General features: G+C 37.7%; 2 protein-coding genes across 2 annotated transcripts; one reads left to right on the plus strand and one right to left on the minus strand.

Moving 5' to 3' along the window:
* Positions 1-946: 946 nt before the first annotated feature.
* LOC131297885 (protein AE7-like 1) lies at positions 947-8,033 on the minus strand. The gene is made up of 5 exons (XM_058323076.1): positions 7,900-8,033; positions 7,530-7,633; positions 4,314-4,413; positions 3,105-3,150; positions 947-1,197 (listed from the first exon to the last, which is right to left on the minus strand). Exons 1-5 carry the CDS (start codon positions 8,011-8,013, stop codon positions 1,097-1,099), a joined length of 465 nt encoding a protein of 154 aa, XP_058179059.1. The 5' UTR covers positions 8,014-8,033; the 3' UTR covers positions 947-1,096.
* A 3,334-nt stretch (positions 8,034-11,367) lies between these two features.
* Positions 11,368-16,906, plus strand: LOC131297886 (protein REPRESSOR OF SILENCING 3). Its single transcript, XM_058323077.1, has 4 exons — positions 11,368-11,919; positions 14,285-14,503; positions 14,975-15,466; positions 15,573-16,906. Exons 1-4 carry the CDS (start codon positions 11,635-11,637, stop codon positions 16,596-16,598), a joined length of 2,022 nt encoding a protein of 673 aa, XP_058179060.1. The 5' UTR covers positions 11,368-11,634; the 3' UTR covers positions 16,599-16,906.
* Positions 16,907-17,217: the final 311 nt, after the last annotated feature.

A 17,217-nucleotide genomic window follows, 5' to 3' on the forward strand; every position in this document is an offset into this window, starting at 1 on the left:
TTTCGCTGTAAGTGCCGCTTGACTTTATTGAAATGAATTTCGGATAAATAAAAAAAAAAAGGAGAGAGGAAGGTGACTTTGCCCTATAAATATCCTCTCCACTTATCATTTTTACATCACCAACTTCCCACATACTCCACCTTCCTCTCAATTCCCTACAAAGTTAGCCACCCCCCAATTCCCATCACATTTTCCATAATTTTCGGCAACAAAGAAAGAGGGAGAGAGTGTGTTTACTGGGAGGAGGAGAAAAGGAAAAGAAAGAAAAAAAATATGATTTTCATTTCACAAGGCGTGCTTTGGGGCTTAGGCCAATGAGTTGGCCGAGAACCAGGAGGTTGTAGGATGCTCTCAGGAGGCAGTCAAAACATTATTATTTTGAGATAATCCATAGAGTATACGATATACTTCCCACTTTCAGAATCCTTTCTAAATTCTCATTTTTTTTTGTACTCCTTTTGATTATCTCTAATATTTGTTCAATCCTATGAAATATTGTTAAAAAGTGAATAATTGTTATTGATTATGATATTGTTGGCTGAGTGCTATAGAACTGTTTAGTACAGGGATCGAGTGACCTTAGCAATTATAATTTGTCCAATATCCTGAATGGGCAGTGAGGAAGGTATTGGAGAAGGTCACTGATCATGTACTGAGGAAAGCGTGGTATGAGGTCCATTGTGATTATTTGTTTCGACTTAGTGGTCGACTATCGTTTAATGATTCCACTTGAATAAGAGCATTGTCATTCTGTTGTATTGTATACTTCCCGAAATAATTTATTTTTCAAGTGTGAAACTGGATTAGTGGAGGCAGAACATTTAAAGGTTATTTGGAGAGTCGGAAGAGTTTAACATTTTTGAAGTATCTAGAGGATTATTTCGTTGGCAGCTTTTATTTATTTTGGTGATGTAATTTGTTTATAGAAAGAATAAAGGCCTAAAAGTGTATAAAATGCAGTGTATTTTGGAGTTTATTCTAGATAAAGATAGGATGTTACAATATACACACTGCAAACCACTACAAGCTAAAGTTGTCTTCGTTAAGTCATTTATGTACACAATGGATTGAGGGGATGGCTGTCAAGTGTAATTGATCAAAGTTCATTGGAGTAAAGGCACTCGTCCACAAGTTGTCGGAGGTTTGGATTCTCCAATGCAGCTGCAACTCTTTCTTTATCATTCAACTGCTTGTTAACTGCAGCAATCCAATTTGCATTGCAAGAATTCCATTATACTTCGGGAAGAGAAATAGAAACTAAAACGGAAGGATTTAACCAAATCGGAGAAACCAAAACAGAATTTGATGCTTGACAAATACTGAATGATGCAATTGTAATACCAAAGCTTTCTACTTGCTTCTTTTGCTTCATGACTTTCAGCAGTTCAACAAGATTAACAGCAGAAACAGTACCCATGTAATCCCCAATTGACCGGGCTATGGGGGAGGAGAACTCAAGACAACCCTTTATCTTTGACAATGTATGCATAAAGTGGATGGTCTCAGAAAGTTTCAACACTTCTATTTACAGATTTGGATTCACAACAGAAGCAATTGAGATAGGTCTCAACTAAAATATTGAGGAATAGAAAAGGTTCATTAGTTCCACACCAGAAGTGTACTTGAAGCATTACAAAGGTTGGATCAAGACAAAGGCATCAGCAACAAACAATGATCTTATAAATGTAAAATACTAAGAATGGTAACTTCGGGTTCCTTGTCCATCACATATAATCTTTTACCATCAACTCTATGAGGCAAGCCTCTCCGCTATGACTTCCTACACTCTGTTGTTCATATCTCCATGCACTCAAATGCATGAAAATAAATTTAAGTGCCAACATGAGTCATGACTCAACTCATCCTTTCATTGCTTAAGTTAAAACAATTAGATATGGTCAGAAGAAACCAATATATTTACAACAATCAGCTCGCACCCTATGAACATGTAGATGGAAGCATGTGTATGGATTAAATATGGATAGTTTTTCGATGGTAGGCTTTAAGTTCTGACTTAAATAAGTGGGTGGATGAAAAACCTGGCGAGTTACCCAGTTGGGTTAATTGAATCAAATTGGGTTATGGTGAGTTAATTGAACAAGAAGGGAAGATAGATGCCTACACTAAACTTATTTTTAGCCCCTGCGAGTGTTATTCAAGATTTCAAAGAAATCCTTTTTCATGTACAAATACGTAGTTCTTTAAACCACTTTCATTCCTTGTCCCTCCCCAAAATCTCTCAAACATTAGGCTACATCGGCATTGACAAGAAGTGAGCAGCAGCCAGCACCACTACGATATCGTAGCTGGTGCGCTCTGAGACGAAAAAAATAAGGCATGTGTTTTTGAATCCTTCTAACATGATTTTTTCCTTAATTCCATTGAATAGAAGGTAATTGGTTTGGAGCCAGGGCTTCTACAATCTTCGCAATCACATTATGTCTATCTCACGCTGCAAATTAACTCCAATTGATAAGGCAACCATACTCTCTCTTGCTATCTCTGAAATGCAATTAGAGGTTCTGTTTATGCTTATATTTATTTTGACGATGATTTGTTCGTGGATATCACTCTTTAAAAAGATAGAAATTTACCCTTTTCTATTAGCTTGCTAGAAAATTTGGAGGAATGGTTGATTTGTTTGAAACATACTATTCAAAAGTGTTTCTCCTTTCTAGCTACTTGGTAGGTTATGTGTAACCAGAGTTGTTTTGCAGTTTACAAAATGCATAAACATTTCATTTAGAAAGTTCCTTACACAATGCCCTCAGAAGAGCTCAAGGGGGAAAACACATTCATGTAACCGACACCAATTGATTGGACTTAAGGGTCAGTTTGGTTTGGTATGATTTATACTTATTTCCAGTGCAGTAATGCACAAGTTTTTATAATTTTGTGGTCCATTATGTAGAAGCAATTTGTTAAGGTTATGTTCAATATATGCCCTCAGTGAGATAAAGCTGCATGTGCCTCACGAATAACTCTGATAGAATGTTCTGTTCTTATTTCCAACGAATCTAACCAGTTTCAGAACCCATACGCTAACAACCAAAGCAATAAGGGAAACTATTATAAACACGTTTCAAGGCTTTTCTTAAACTCACCTGATTCTTCATTTGCATGGGATCCAGGAGCCACTTTAATGTCTACCTGCAAAATTATTCAGGTAAAAGTTTAGGTTGGAAAAATATACGAAACTATAAAACGGATGGCAAAAGAAATGATGCTTCAATATAACTTAAGTTCTCCAGTGTCGACGCACTTGTTTTATGCGCAGGAGAATAAGACACCAAACGGTATACGTACAAATCACTTTGTATGCTGCCAGTAAGCTATAGTAACTCTGTTGTAAGTAGTTTCTTTTGCCCCAACCTTAATTGTGTTACCAAGAAGTTGAACAGACTTGCATGAGAGGGACTTCTAAAATACTATTTAGCTATTTAAGGCATCCTTAACATTAAATTACCGGCTACTATTAATTTCAAAAACAAAAATAACTATCTACCTGTGTACATATTATGTACAGTGCATGTAAGATGCGTATGTGATAAGGAAATATAAGAATGTAACAAGCGTTGGATGCCAATTACTAATGCCTCATATACTATTTGAGTAATGGGCTATGTCACATGGATCCTTTAAAATCTATCAAGTAAGATGCATAAAGTACCTGTGTCAGACACTCAACAATTGCACAAGTGTATTGGATCCGTGTTGGACATGTTTAGTTGCATAATAACTTTGCAAGCACATTTTCTAACTTCAATTTCTCACGAGCATAGAACTACTACAACAAGCATACAAGTGCTACAACATGCATGAAAAAATCGAAGATAGCTAGTAAACATCAATAAAGCTAGAAAATATGAAATAAATATTAAAGTTATAAATTCCTGGTGTGTCCCCCATACCTTCAGAATGAAAATCATTTAACCGCACCGGAGCCGAGTCCAAGTAACATAGGTAATGGGTAAGTATTTGTCAACCTATCTAACTAGAATTTGCACTAAAGAGTTTATTGCGAAAAGTTAGTAACACAATTACACAATTGTGATTATGTGAAGAAGCCCTATGAGCAGACCAACTAACTAGAACTAAAGATTGCGTTACTAGAACTAAAGATGTCAGGATAAGAAGAATCCAGAAGAGATACACACAAGACTGAAAAATCCATGGAATGTTTCTGTTAACTCCAGCAAAGCAAAAGTTAGGGAAAGATTGGCAGGCAAACTTCACCATCAGTTTTAATCAGGCTCAACTTACAATATATGTCATTAGAAAATATCAAATACCAGATGGATATAGGAACTGACCTTAAAATGTGGAGGGAAACATTCCTTTAGTTTAACTCTAAGGCAAAGGCCAATTACTGTTGCCATGCTGCAGTGCTGAATGGTTGGGGTAAAAGTTATCCTACAAATAGGAAACTTTAGTACTACTACATAACTAGAGCATATTGGCTGAGTATTAGTTTGGACTTAAAAAACTAAAAGAAAGCAAGCTGGTTTTTACTCGTTTCTTGATACTATCAGAGCAGTTAATATGTATTTCAAAGATCTCAGAGAATCAATGATCTTATTGGATTTGGCTACAAGACAGCATACTGTAAGAGATCTATGCCATAATGGTACTGATCCTAAAATGAGGTGAATTGATACACTTTAGTTTCAATTCCATTAGTGTTGACTTCTTTGTCCTTCTAGAATAATAAGGTGAGGTTGGTGAGTCCATGGATAGCGTTGTTAGAGAGGCTGTCGCAGCAAAACTATGTTGAGATTTGTGGTTTTAGATGACAAGGTTCCCGAGGAAGGACCCAAATCCACAAGGACTGGAAGATTGTTCAGCCTGCCCCCAAATCCATTAGGTCCACATCTTGATGTCCATTCGTATGGTTTGGGTACAGACCACAACGCAGTGAGGAGGGGCTCAAAATAACATGATTGTTCACAACTTTTGTGGAATTACTATTGATTTCACAAGCAATAATTTCTTTATTCTTCCTTTCTCCTGTCAATATGTTGTGACCTCACTAGATTTCACTCTGAATCAAAAAATAGCAACACTCAACATTGGCCCACAAACATAGGACTGAGCTCAAGTCCAGTCTCAATCCAGTTCGGTTTGCTCCAGTTTTGCCCTGTTGGTGGGCTTGCTCGAAACCAATCACAATAATGGGAACCGTTCATCTTGTAGCATGCACATAACAGTTGATCCTCACAAAAATTAGCTTAATCGGACTTCAAAAGCTATGTAGACTAAACACGTGTAACAAAAACATGAAAGACTTAACCATTAAAATTTGGCGCCGTCCATTTTTTGTTCTACTAATGTAATTTGTTTATTTATATATCGATGGTTAATTAACATTTAACAATGTTCTAAAAGTCGCTTGGCGCTAGTTGAACGGCCAGACACTGCCTAGAGCCCAGGCCGATTAAGCAGAGACTAATCGGAGCCTAGAGAGTAGTCAGTTTTTCTCTTTTATTTAAAAATATATATATATTATCCTCCTCCCTCCCCAATTTTTGAGCAAGTAGAACAACATAAGTAGAACTATAGAATAAAACATTGAATAACAACCAAACAGAGGACATAGAGCCTACATACAAATAATTTCACAACAGACAAAGCCTATATACACATAATTCACTTTATTTCACAACAAAAATATGAACAAAAACAATGACTACATACAAACAGAGCCGAGAGAGAGAGAGAGAGAGAGAGAGAGAGAGAGAGAGAGAGAGAGAGAGAGAGAGAGAGAGAGAGAGAGAGAGAAATGATACAAAGAGATGCTAGAGAGAGAGGATCGTTGGTTTGTTTGCAGCGGCAACGAGCAGAGAAGACAAGGTTTAGATTTAAATCATTTACGTTGTATAGTGTATAGGTATATATATCATATAAACTACACTAAAACCCTAACGGCCCGTTTGTTGGAAAGATAAGGTTTTGGGTGGAAAAGGAACAAGGGTGGATAAGAGGTGGATATGTTATAAGAGGGGATTAGTTAAGGAGTGAGGATTAGCTTATACTTGAGAAGTAGTTGATATGGGTGGATAAGAGTGGATGGATAAGAGTGGATAATGCGATAAATTACGTGGTTGCCCTTATTTAATTCATTGAGAATAGAAAATAATTTGAGGGGTAATTTGGTCTTTTTCCCCACCCGGATAAGCTAATCCTAGGATGGGAGGTGTTGTTAGCCAACACCCTTGGAGGGGGATAAGCTTTCCCCTCCTCCCTTCTCCACCTTCCTTCTCCCACCAACAAACACCCTCTTTCTTCTCCCATTTCCTCCTTTATCCCCCTCCCTCTCTTAATAGTATACTAGCGTTTGTACCCATTCTATGCACGGGATAAAAAAACATTGGTTTTTTTCGACCCCGTGTATCGAACGTACCCATTCTATGCACGGGATAAAAAAATAACATTGATTTTTTTTCGACCCCGTGTATCGAACGTACCCGTTCCATGCATGGGATAAAAAAACATTGGTTTTTTCAAATCCGTGTATCGAATGTACTAGTTCTATGCACGAGGCAACAAAAAGGAGTTTACATTTATTTTTTCTCTTTCTTATATCGAGCGGGCACAATGCTAATTTTAATCTCTTTCAAAAGAAACTGTAATTCACAAAGAAGGAACTATAATAGAAGTACTAATCGTGAAAAAAGAAAAAGAAAAAAGAAGGTAAGAGTACTAATCAATAGGATGGGGAAAACAGTTTATATACTTGCACAGTTATTCACAACCCAACCACCCCCCCACGTCATGCTATCTCCCTCCCCCTCCCACATTCTCTCTCTCTCTCCCACATCATCCCCTATCTCCCTCTCTCTTCCAATTTTAAGAAATGTAAAAAAATAAAAAATCTAAAAAATTAGGAATAGAAGTTTGGAGGCTATTGAGGACTCAACTACATTTCTACAATATATTGATAGATAGATAGATAGATTACCACAACACTTAACCTCTTAGATTAGCAAAATTATGTATTCAACCCCTGATTAATCCGAACTTATTCTCTAATTAATCCCACCTAAGCGCCTCATTCTCCGATTAATCTCACCTAGCCGCCTCATTCTCCAATTAATCCCGCCCAACCACCTAATCCCACCCAGCCACCTAGCCAATTAGTTGTGGACTTATCCCATTCCCACCTAGCGGGCAACTAATCGCATCTCCTTCTAATTCAGTGCCCAGGCCCCAAGTAGAGGCGGCAGACCACCACCTAGTACCGAGGCCAATATTTAGAACAATGTTAATTAAACAAATTTTGGCATGAATAAACTTCTCTGCGAGGGCTACCAAATGAACTACCACAATGTACCAAACTGGACAGGATTGAGGGACTGGACTAGAGCTTAGTCCACAAACATATTACTCCAAAATTTCATGCGATCAGAGTCATCGGACAATAAAACTAAACATCAACAAAGTTAAGTTTCATATAATCTATTCTATAATCTAACAAAAATTGGTAATAAGGAGGTAATCGTAATTGGGTAAAAACAATTACTACTACTCACAGAATACGGCCGAGCTTCTCGTCAACGGCAATGGACTCCTCAGAGAGAACACTGAGCTGTTCCAGTGAATACGGATGCTCCGGATCTCTTATATCCCTCACGTAATGTGATCAAGATTCTAGTCAAAGATCACAACAAACCTCCTACGTTCCAACAACATTTTTGAGGAAACAATAAGCAAGTGACTGTCCTAGGTCTCAATTTTTTGATCTGAAAAGTCAATTAACTTCATCTAGTTGTGTAATTTTTTCCCCTTTCCCTCCATTATCTAATCAAGCAGAGGAAGGAAAAGCAGAATATACCTGGAAACAAAGAGCTAACAAACAAATGAAAAAAACTTAAGGCGAAAGGAGGAAAGAGAGAAGAGGATATCATAGATTTCGAGTGGATCAACGGCGTCATCACAGTGAAGATCTTCGGTGCGAGCAATCCTCTCCTTCTTGGCGTGAACCACTGGGTTCGCATTAATTAGGCCCAGAGTCATCTATCTCTCTCTCTCTCTCTCTCTCTCTCTCTCTGGACTTCCGGAGGACCAAGAGCTCAGTGCACGGACTTCTGCTTGGCGTAACCCTCTTCTTATCGAGTCTTCTTGCACTGTCCACATTGTTTCTGCCATGGTTGGGATTCGGGAACAGTGAGATAAAAACGGCAACGTTTCCACTCTATCAGCTCCTTTGCTCTTTTTCCCTCACCAACCCGCCACCCATTGCTGCGTAAATCTCGCCCCATTTTTGGTTTTATTTTTTGTACTTAAAAGCAATTTACTATACAACCCAACAAAAAGCCTTTGTGTGATTGTTGGGGACCACCGCCGCTGCCTTCCTTACTATACAACCCAACTTAAAGTTCCCAACTACCCTTCCTAACAAAAAACCCCATCTTTTCCACAGCAGCCCCTTGTGTGATTGTTGGGGACCACCGCCGCTGCCTCTAGCAAATTCCATCACCGCCACCACGAGCAAACTCCATCAACCCCTCCCGTCACTCCCTCTCTCTACTCCATAGCTCCTTTCTATCATTTACCATCACCAACCCCACCACTTCTGAGATTCAATTAGACTGTTTCAATATTGTCGAATTTTAAAATCTGAAAGCTGCACATATTTTCATATGGCATATTTTTATATCTTAAAATTCATAAATTACACATATTTTCGAATTTTAATATGCGAAGGATTTTTGAACCATGTACAGGAAACAACATTTGGATTTTAAAATTTAAAAAACCTTGCGAATTTCGAGACTCTATATCCGACAATGTCGAAAAACCTAATTGAAGTGGAATTTTTTGTGGACTTTCTCTATGCATTGTTTCATCTCCCAAACTACTATGTCCGTGACGCCATTGATTGGTTTTCTATTGAGGGAGACGAGAAATGGAAGAAGGGAGTGATTTGTAGTGTAGGAGACAAGGCTCAGAGCATCCACATTGTAATAAACAAATAAGTTTGGATAATCAAACTTAACAACAATGTTCAAAAAATACCCCACATTGTAATAAGCAAAATTACAAATCTTTTAGTAAATAATCAAATTTCACTCATTCCATAACCAAACTTAACAACTTTTATCAATAACCAAAGCTTAATAACCAAACTCAAAACTCAATAACTCAAAAGCCCCCCACATTGGAATCGTCTCATCGAGACAAATAATTTGGTGTGGTCGGGTGCATAATTGAAATTCGTTTGTGATTGGACAAATGTGCATTTTGTATTGTGCGGGGTTTTTTGGTTAGAGATGCAAAAATAACCAATGTGGAGGTAGAGGTTATTAAGTTTGATTATGAGCTAAATGGATAATCAAATGCTGACGTGGCACATTTTAATTATTGATTTTGATTATTACCATTGCGGATGCTCTTATAGTGTAGGAAGGACCGAGGTTGTGAGTTTGTAGTGTAGGGAGAAGGAGGGAGAAATTTTCAAAAATCTGCCTTGTTTGGAACATTTTTTTCTCTATCTCTCTCCACTTATTACATTTAGTACTTTTTCAAAAAAAATTTCAAAAAGTGTTCCAAACAAAACAGAAATGGTTATTACACATGATAATATTGTCTTGAAATTTGTTGGTTTTTAATGGGTTGTATTTAGAAAATTATGGGTTGCAAATAGTATGCCCTTCCCTTATCCTTTTTTAAAGGTAAAACATAAACACTCATCACGGCTTGAAAGAAATTTCAGATGACACGCTAATAGCGAGAGGAATAAAGATAAAAATAAGTCGAGAAAACTGTCTTTTGGCTTATTGTTGTCTTCTCTAATTAAAAAAATTAGAGTTTAGATCATGATTCTTTAATTCCATATTGCTATTTTGAATGCACGAAGGCTAGTTTTTTTCCTTTTTTTGGTAATGCAGGGTGTCCGTACAACTTTATCCACAAGCGTTTCGCACGCTTATGCATGGGATAAGATTATTTCAAGAATTGTTCACGAGAAAAATCGAACATTAGACCTTAGGGTGGAAATAGGGGATGAGGAAAAAAGAGTTGAGGAGGCAAACAATTTGGAAACATTGCTGTTTTTATCTCGCGGCACCACCTGCTGTCCTTTACACATGGCACTATGGCAGTGTCCCCAATCCGGGAGGAGCCGGTAACTCTGAGCTCAACAGTGTGGACTATTTCTTTTAGTTATTTGTAATCGAGTTATTTTTTATCAAATTAAAAATGTATAGAAAATATATTGGGTTAGGAGAAAAAAATTTATTAAATATTTATTTTAGTGGAAAAAATATTTTCATTTAGCATTCGGCCTTCTTCTCTATTGATGTGTGGGTACAGAAAATAAAAAGCAATTTCCACCGGGTTATTTCTAATTAATGAAACACTAAAATCCTACAAAAGTACCTAAAATTCTAAACCCTAAAAGTACCTAAGCCTAGTGTACCCTATGAAAGTGCCTAAACCTAGGGTATTCTATAAAAAGTACCTAAACCCTAAGGTGCCCTATAAAAAATACCTAAACCTTAAGGTATTAAGTGAAAATGCCTAAATCTTAGGGTATCATTTGAAAGTATCTAAATCACTAAAACTCTATGATAGAAAAAATGCACCCTAAAATCCATATGAAAGTGTCTAAACCTTACCCTAGGGCTCTATGAAAGCGCTTAAACTTAAACCTTAGGGTACCCTAAACCCTAAAACCCTAGGGTGTCTAAGGATGACATTTTCATTAATTGTAAATGTATTTTGTAAAATATGGACCTAGTGGTAAAAATCCCTTCTTATTTTGCCTTTATTTTTATTTTTTTTGCGTTTATTAATTTTACAAAAAACTTTTGTGAATTATTAAATCGTATTGTTGAGAGGGATCGGAAAACTAATTTTTTTTACTCTCACCCAAATATTTTTGAAAATATTCAGGATAAAGCCCAAAAAATCAATTTTTGGGACTTTATCATGAATACTTCCAAAATTGTGTGGATAGAAGTAAACAGTGTTGGGTTTTTTGATTCCTTTGGTCGATAACTCAATAATTCACAAAAGTTTGATGCAAAACTAGCAAACAAGAAAAACATTCGAACATGGACAAAACGAGAAAAAGTGAGTTGAACTTTTGGTAAGCATGACATCACTTTGTGCTTACATCATTTCAACTAATAGAAAAGAAGGTAATGTTCACTCAATCTTACAGCCCCTTTGGATGGTGAGAAAGAGTGAGATAAGAAAGGAGAGTTATTTCTTACAAAATCTCACATTTTGAGATTTTGTGATAAATAAGAAGAGCCAATTAAAATATTTAATTTTATAATTTTTTCTCAATTTTTCACCAAAATAATCAATCAAAATGAGTTATTTGGCTAGAAATTCAAACTCTACTCTTTCTTTTCTATTCTCTTGAAATCACTCCCTCCTGTCAAAGAGGTTGAGACTCGAGAGGGTGAACAAAATTGAAAAAAGTCCCAAAAAGCAGAACGTCTACTAAAATGTTGTAATGAGAAAATTTAGTCGAAACGCGGTCTTAAAGCAAATATTGGGGGTAGTCATCGTAATTCAGCCAAAAAATTAGGTTTTGAAAGCGGGTATTCATAGTATTGTATAGGAGAAGAAGAAGAAGAAGAAGAAGAGCCGTTATCCGGATTTTTCCTTATTCTTGGGGTTGAAATGGGAGGAGGGGAAAGAGGGCCGTATAATCTTGAGAATGATGAAGAAAAAGATGAGAGTGGTACAACAACAACCACGACTACAGGAACGACTGAAATGACAACAAGAATGAGGATATTCGTGGGGGATTTGGGATTGAATGTGAAGGCGGAAGATCTGCAAAACACTTTCTCTTGCTTGGGGAAGCTTGAATCTGTGGAGATCATTCGCAACCAAGGCCGCAGCTTCGCTTACTTCGACTTCGTCCCCTCGTCCCCCAAATCTCTCTCCAAACTCTTCGGCACGGTATTTCTCACTCTCACTCTATATACAGCTAGTTGATTTGCCGGATTTCTTTTTCTCATTTTGTATTTTCTTGGATTCTCAATGAATGTTAATAGAAAGAACCTCTAACTAACCGCACGCCGTGACTTGGTTGGCCTGTTGGTCAAGGCTTTCGGATTAGGGTTTGCTCTCTAAACTGCATCTCATCCCCTGTTTGGATTAATGGGGGAGAATGATGAGGAATGTGTGTAAATGGAAGACATGTTTTCTTTCAAAAATGTTGAGAAACCATAATCCTTTCTTTTCTCATCAAATCACACAATCCAAAGGGGAGCTCAGGTTCGAAACTTCTGAGCTGCTACCAACTCCTTTGGAGTCCGGCCATACGGAGGGATTTCAAATGGAGGGATTTGATGTTCAATTTTAACAAGAGAAATCGGAGATTTAGTTATGGTGTCTTTGCAAAAGCTTGGGTGGAAGATGGATTATAGAAGACGGGAAATTATTGTGACCATTGCACAGTTATAATTTTTTACATGAAGGGATTCTAATCCCTCTTATTGAGTACTAATTGTGAATCCAATGCGATAGAGCTCTCAAATGGAATATCAAAATCGGTTTGTACATTATCACAACCTAGATCAAGATAAATAATGCTCCATGAAATCCCTTTGTTTGAACTCCATAGCAATGCAAAGGGAGCCTAGGCTCTCGTCTCTCTCTTGATGATCTAAATCCGTCTGGATTTTCTGATAGACTGATACTCAATTTCAAATCTGAAAACCTTCTTTTATTATTATAAGAATTCAAAAACTTTGGTGATGGAAAAACCATGGATGAACTGGATCTTGATAATTCCGACCATCTATTGGTCCAACAAGCAGTGATTAGTAGTTACAGATTTGAATGAGTTAAGAACGCAGTTATTAGAAGTTAGAACCACATGATTCACAAAACTTATTGTCCGGTTCGATTTGATGCACCCAGCTATCGATTCGTATTTGTTGAGTGAATTGCGGAAGCGCAAAAATCATACAGTTTGTGGTGCGTATTGTGTGATTTGGTTTGATACACCTACAAATCAAATTTTTTTTGCAACCTATTTTATTTTCGAAAAAGAATAATTGTAGTCATCGACTGGGATGTTTGAAAGAAATGATAGTGTCAAGAAACGATGAAGGGATTGCTTTAGTTTGCTGCAATCTTTCTTCATTCCTGCAACATAAATTACAGTGGTACGCTGCCAATTTTAGACATATTTGGATCAGTTTGTAAGGAATAGACATAATTTGATGACGCATTTCCTACAAGAATTACAATCTTCTTCTTCTGCATGAGTTGCAGCAGATTTTCTATCCAGATAAAATCAGGATGCTTCATCAGTTTTTAGAGTAACATCGTAGAATGTTCCAGATTATCCAGAAATATACAGTGAATACTTTATCCCTGCATGCTCTTGAAAACTTTTTAGTTCCAGAGTATATAATAGCAGCTAAACAACAGACCTACCAGAAAGGATGGAAACAAATAAAAAGGAAGTATACCAAAATCAGGGTAACATCCCAACATTCACAAACATGAATTAACATTTCAGCAGATTCTTTCAAGCAGTGAACTTTTGATCCTGGCACAAGGATATCAAGTTATCAACTGAAAATTAGTTGTGTAATAAGTATGGTACTCTGAGCACTGTGTGTCTGGAGTTGCACATAGAAGTGCTTGTCTACAGAAAGAACAAAGGCACTGGGGTGGTAAAATCTTAGTTGTCCTTGAAATTATATCAAGGTGCAATGCTCGCTATAGACCCCAAGGGTTTATTTGATACGTTGTAGATCAGGGCCCAAGTTTCAAACCATGCTTGTTTCTCTTACACTTACGATCACTAACTTACAGGAGGGGAGACTAGAAGTACTGAGTCCAATATATGAATATGGTCCTATATAAAATACTTCCTTATTTCGACAAAAATCAGAGAAAAGGTCAAATGGCCAAAATTCTGAGAAAACCGAGGAAAGATGGTTTTCCAGGCATTAGTTCCTCTAGTGTAAAGGGCACATTTTAGCGTTTGCATGTGCTGCCCCATTACAAGCACATGCAAAGCTAAAATGTGCCCTTTACAAACCCTTCCAACCTCCAACAAAATGAAATGAAACATCAGGAAAATAGCTCTTCAGCTGATTACAGTCATCAATTACTAGAGCTTTCTCCAGTGAAAAATTGTTCCTCTGGTTCACAGCTTTGGTGACTAATGTTGGCAATCAAGCCATTCGTATCTTGACTCCTAATTATTTCCTAGTGATTATTAATTCTTTCAGCTGTTTTGAGGTTCTATCTATATGCATGTTTAAAGGCGCTTATCCTTGTCATTTGATATGTTACTCTGCAGTATAATGGGTGCAAGTGGAAGGGAGGGAGGCTGAGACTTGAGAAGGCTAAAGAACATTATCTTCTTCGCTTGAGAAAGGAGTGGGCAGAAGATGCTAAATTTACCAATAGTGAACCTAGTAACACCGGAACTAGAAAGACGGGTTCTCCTGAAGAGTTCAATAATATCTTGAACCCAGAAAAGAGGGAATTTCGGCTTTTCTTCCCCAAACTAAAAAAGGTCTCTCTCTCTCTCTCAGGTTTTGTGCTCTCATATGCCCTTGCATTTTGTCTTTTGGTGCTTGCTTTGGTAGGGCTGCATGGAAATTGTATTTTAGAGGTGGACTAAGAGCATCTCCAGCCTTCACCCATATTTTTCCTCAAATTTGAGTCAAATTTTGGGTAAAAACTCATTTTGGGTAGATGCATCTCCAACCATCAAACCCAAATTTTACACATCTCCCTCTTTCTCTCTCTCTAAGTAGCCGTTGGAGAAATGGGTCAAGACAAAAGTTGTCTCAGATTTGGGCAAAAAAATGGGTAAAACCCAAAATGGGGAAGCGTTTGGGTCAAAGATTGGAGAGAGATTTTTGTGGTTTTTGCCCCATTTTTAAATTTGAGTCTTAAAATGGGTCAAGACTGGAGATGCTCTAAGTACTTTTGTCATCGGTCATCTTGTTCTTTGTTTGAACTAGTGGGGTTTCTTTTGTAGGTGAAAGAATTGCCCTTCAAAGGGACTGGCAAGCACAAATACAGTTTCCAACGAGTAGAAGTTCCTCCTCTGCCAGTTCATTTTTGTGATTGTGAGGAGCATTCTCATCATTCTTATACTGCCGAAGGAAAAGATTTTTTGGATCTTGAAGCACAAGGTGGTGGGTTAGATAAGAAAGAGCTTGATATGATGAAGTTGGTGATGAACAAGCTCCTTGAGAGGGAATATGTTCCAAAGACTTCAAGCGAAGGGGCTGGATTGGTCAAGGAGGGAGACAATACTAAACCGGTTGAAGACCTGGTTAGCGATGGGAATGAAACATATGATATAACAGACAATGTCACTGGATCAGTTGATTACCTGGTTGCTGGTGAGAATGAAATGGATAATATGACTGATGAAGACGACCTCATAATCAATGTGGTGGCTGGGGGTAAAAAAGGAACACAGTTGTCAGGGAAATGGGCACAAGAAGTAAATTTGTCAAATGAGGTACAATTTATTGCTCAGTTTACATAGTGCAACTGTTCGCTTAGGGTTTACCTGTTTTGAGTGTCATTGTTATTTTGAACCTAACATTTACCTTCTGTGGTTACAGGGGAAAATAGTTGATGAACTGCAAGCTTCTAAACACAGGCCATCCGAGCATGTGCTCAAAAGTCAGGGAAGGAGGATTATAGCTTCTGACAAGAAGAGAAAATCACCTCCCAGGGAAGAGGCTCATGGAAATAAATTTCTCTCTGCTAACCAGTCCGGGAGGGAAGGGAGTACAAAAAAAGCCCATTTACATCAAACGGCTCAACCCATAGAATTAGAATCAGGTTCCCAAACAACAAATACAAATTCAGGGTCAAAGAAGTTTGCATGGAGAGATCTCGCTGGTGGAAGGGGCAACAATTCGTTCAGCATCTCCGATATTATGCAAAGTACTGTTCCTAATAGAGAAAAATTCGAGTCTGATGGTTTTAATGTGCCCGACATGAAAGAGTGCCAAAACGAGAATGCGGTAAAGAATATAAACCTGGAATCCCAATCCAACCTTATTGAAAAGACCGAGGAACTTGCTATTGCTCAACCGACTAAATCGTATGCAGATGTAAACAAATATGCTAGAGGAGCTTCTTGGCTACAAAAGTCTTCGTGGACCCAACTGGTCAGTGAGAAACATGGTTCATTCAGCATATCGCAACTTCTGCCTGCTACAAGTTTGGAAAAACAAGAGCAGGTTGAGCCGAAGAGCGCCGCAAACTCAATTGGAAGTACACACAGCAAGTTGGTTAAGACAGGTACCTGTGCATCGGTTGAAGATAGTTCTAAAGCTTCGAGAGTTGGCAACAAGGATATCGTCACTGCTCTAGATAGCTCCAATATGATTGTTTTGGATACTATCGCTCTGGATCCTGAGCCAAATCTTCCAAAACATCTGCAGACTTTGGGAGAAACCGATGACAAGACTGCTCCAAAAAAAAATCATGCAGCGGCAGAGCAACTGTCTGTCAGAAACTTTACAACTGATGGAACTTGCTTGTTCATGAGGAGTGCTGCTTCCATGAGGGAGTGGACGAAGGCTAAAGCAGCTTTAAGTGGGTCACTCAAGAAGCAAAGCAAGAAGCAATTGATTTAAGTGCTTCAGATATGTTTTGAGTAGCTAGTGCAGTTGACTTCAACCAGTTAGAAGTGCACTCGAGATTTGAGGTTAACTCTGATACCTATGGACTGCGATATTTCCATAGTCAGATATGTTAATTTGTGTCCATTTTAAGCTTTAATTTGGCATGTGGCGTGGTTATATCAGATGCTATAGTGGCACATTTCTTTGCCAAAAGGGCAGTTGCAGACTGCCCTACGTTCTTGTTGCCTATTGCATTGATTGCAAGATAAATTTATACATCAGTTTTCAGAATGAATAAATCAGTATCTTCTGTTTCACAATCCCTCGTTTCAATACTTTTGATATGGTCGGTTCTCCAATTAGGCCCCAATGAGTTGGAAAGAAAATCGAAATGGTGACTGGTGTCATGATATTATCACCTTAATCCGCAGTGTACGGTTTCTGCTAAGCAATACCATGTTGTCGAGGGAAATCCCACTATAATTCCACAACTCAAAATAGTATTATGAGCGAGACATTCATGATCCGATATAAAAATAACCAGCCTTTCATGTTAATCTTGTTCGTTCCTTAAATGGCGATTGATTTTCTCCATTTAAGGTTATAGCTATGTCAAGCTTATCAGTAAGAA

The sequence above is a fragment of the Rhododendron vialii genome, chromosome 8a (assembly GCF_030253575.1).
Source record: "Rhododendron vialii isolate Sample 1 chromosome 8a, ASM3025357v1".
NCBI classification, from domain to species: Eukaryota; Viridiplantae; Streptophyta; class Magnoliopsida; order Ericales; family Ericaceae; genus Rhododendron; species Rhododendron vialii.